This window comes from Daucus carota, chromosome 1 (assembly GCF_001625215.2).
Source record: "Daucus carota subsp. sativus chromosome 1, DH1 v3.0, whole genome shotgun sequence".
Taxonomy (NCBI): Eukaryota; Viridiplantae; Streptophyta; class Magnoliopsida; order Apiales; family Apiaceae; genus Daucus; species Daucus carota.
The window spans coordinates 6,096,503-6,099,411 of NC_030381.2; the positions used below are offsets into that span (position 1 = coordinate 6,096,503).

Sequence of the window (2,909 nt, forward strand, 5' to 3'; positions counted from 1 at the left end):
ACACAATTATTGATAAACTCGACCGGATAAATTGAGCAGAAAATATGTTATAATTCTGGCTTAATATATTATGACATTCGGCGAGATCTTTCTTCGGTCAAAATATTTCTCCGTAAAATTTCGGATGGATTTCTGTTTTTTTTTTTTTTTTTGTGTTTTCTCAGTTAGATCTAACCCTAATTCAACTATGTCAGACACCAGCCCTAGATATATAAACAAAGACTAGGTGAAACCCAAATAATATTCTATAATTTCTCCTCCTTAATTGACTGTGGAAAAGATAAAAACCCTTAATTAAACAACATTTAGCTAGCTCTTAGGCCCCTAATAATGTCACTGCTTTGGTGGATGACACACAAAAGTCCACTCTTTTTCTTAATCCACTTCTTCATCAACTTTATAAATCCTATTACCCTCCACTTAAACTAAACATTATTAGCTAATTTAACAAATCCAACACTCTCTTATAAACCTCATTATCTAATAAGCTCCATAGCATCTAGCAAGAGAATAAATATACTCATATACAACACCTATCTCAATCTAGCTACCTTTCTTTTCTTTCTCCCCCCACTATCTTTCTTCTTTTACCTTATTTTCCTCAAACCAAACCCTACAATATTTAGCCTTTTAATTTACTAAATTGATCAAATTCTCTCAACTTCAATTAGGGTTTCAAATGGATCCAGGAAATGCAAGTCATAATTCTCTTCCATCTTCATTTCACACTAGGGATTTCAATCTTCAGCAGCACCAATTCCAGCAACAGCTTCATCAAACCTCCGAAGACGAACAAAGCGGCTCCAGTGGCCTCAAATGAGACCGCGATGATAACAACAACAACAACAACAACAGCGACGATAGAGATGGAGGATCCGAAAACTCGAGAAAACCCCGAGGCCGACCAGCCGGATCCAAGAATAAGCCGAAACCCCCCATCATCATCACCCGAGACAGCGCTAACGCACTCCGGACCCACGTCATGGAAATCGCTGACGGGTGTGATATCATGGACAGCGTCGCCACCTTCGCGCGGTGCCGGCAGAGAGGGGTGTGTATAATGAGCGGCAACGGGAGCGTCAACAACGTCACTCTCCGTCAGCCCACGTCACCAGGGGCGGTTCTCACACTTCACGGAAGATTCGAGATTTTATCGCTTTCCGGGTCGTTTCTGCCGCCACCAGCGCCGCCAGCCGCCACGGGGCTGACGATATACCTAGCCGGAGGACAAGGCCAGGTGGTCGGCGGGGCCGCGGTGGGGCCCCTTCTGGCGTCAGGGCCGGTGGTAATAATGGCGGCGTCGTTTAGCAACGCGGCTTACGAGAGGCTGCCTTTGGAGGAGGAAGAGGCGGCGCCGCCAATGCCAATGCAAGGTGGAGGGCTGAATGAGTCGCCAGTGGGACAGCAGAACTCGCAGCAGCAGCTGCTGGGAGATCCTTCAATGTTTCACGGGATGGCTCCGAATCTACTGAACTCGATTCAATTGCCTCCGGAGGCCTTCTGGGCCTCCGGAGGAAGGCCGCCCTACTAAGTGAGGCAGGAAACTCATTTAGGGTTTACAATTTAGAGAATCAGGGTTTGGGGCTTTTGAGGAGCTGTTTATCAGGTTTTTATTCTTGAATTTATTGATTAATCTCATGTTTTTGCAATATTGACTATTGTTTGTTGTTGTTCTGTTGGTGTGATGAATTGAATATGATTAGTAAGTAGTAACTTTCTGGTAGGATTATTGATGAGGAGATGATGATGATCATATGAGTGTACCTTTTAGCATTTCAAGTGACTAAACTGTCTGTAAATCTTTTTGCCACTTTTGAGCTTGATGAAACTGATGATAATTGAGTTCTTCAAGCTAGTGTGTTATTCATCAGTCAATCAACTTGCAACATATTACTATTTTTTTGTAAATAATTTACACTTATAACTAGAAGTCTATAACAGAAATTGGGACACAACTTCCGGTTATAATTAAGTATATGATCGATTGACTTGAAAAATACAAATATAACTTAGTTATAGCTAGATAAAGATACAAAAAATGTATGTCATCAACTTGGACAATTTTGCACAAATCGAGAACATTGCATGTGTAAGTACATTTGGTGATTAAACAAGGCTTCTCTTCCTCCACCCTAATGAGATGAAAGAGTTCTCTAGCTAGCTCCCACACACAGAGATGGAAGAAATGTTATTTACTATGCACGCCAAGTATTACAGTACTACTAGGACCTCCAAAATTAAATGAAGATTTGATGTAATATTAATAATATATTCTCCATAGGGTTTAAATAAATATTTTTCTATATAAATGGCCTCCTGCCAATATAAATGATTTTTTAAATGCATTTCAGAAAATGGATAATTCATATAATACATAGCAATTTTGACAAGTAACTTTTTTGAAAAACTAGTTACCTTTTATAAAGATGAATTAATTACATCAATTGATTATTTTTCTTTAAATCTTTAATGGCCTCATATTAATAAACTAGTTACACAATTTTTTTTAGAACCTTCACTCAAATAAAATATGTCAATATCTTTAAAACAAATAAAATTTGTCAATATCTTATAACACCATACTAATTGAGTGTAATTTACAGTTGAAGCATATTTTAAGAATTATTAATATTAATATTAATATGTGCGTATTTGATAACATAAATATATTTAAAATAATTATTTAAAATTAATATTGATACCGAATATATAGTATTAAACCCAGGTTAATATTATAAATATAGGTTTCACTCTAAAAAAAATCACTTTCTCAATACTTATTTTTACATAAAAAATGGAGGGTTATTAAGATTAAAACCATAGAATTTAATAATAACTAATTTTGAATATTCAATTCAAAATTGGATTTCATCCATTAAAGTTATAGATATTTGTGTAGAATGTATAAT

The 2,909-nt window shown here is 36.9% G+C and overlaps 1 protein-coding gene across 1 annotated transcript; it reads left to right on the forward strand.

Annotated features, from left to right (window-relative positions):
- Positions 1 to 431: 431 nt before the first annotated feature.
- On the forward strand, positions 432 to 1,911 carry LOC108197227 (AT-hook motif nuclear-localized protein 24). The gene is given in 1 exon segment (XM_017364790.2): positions 432 to 1,911. A coding segment is annotated over 1 exon segment (852 nt). The 5' UTR covers positions 432 to 679; the 3' UTR covers positions 1,532 to 1,911.
- Positions 1,912 to 2,909: the final 998 nt, after the last annotated feature.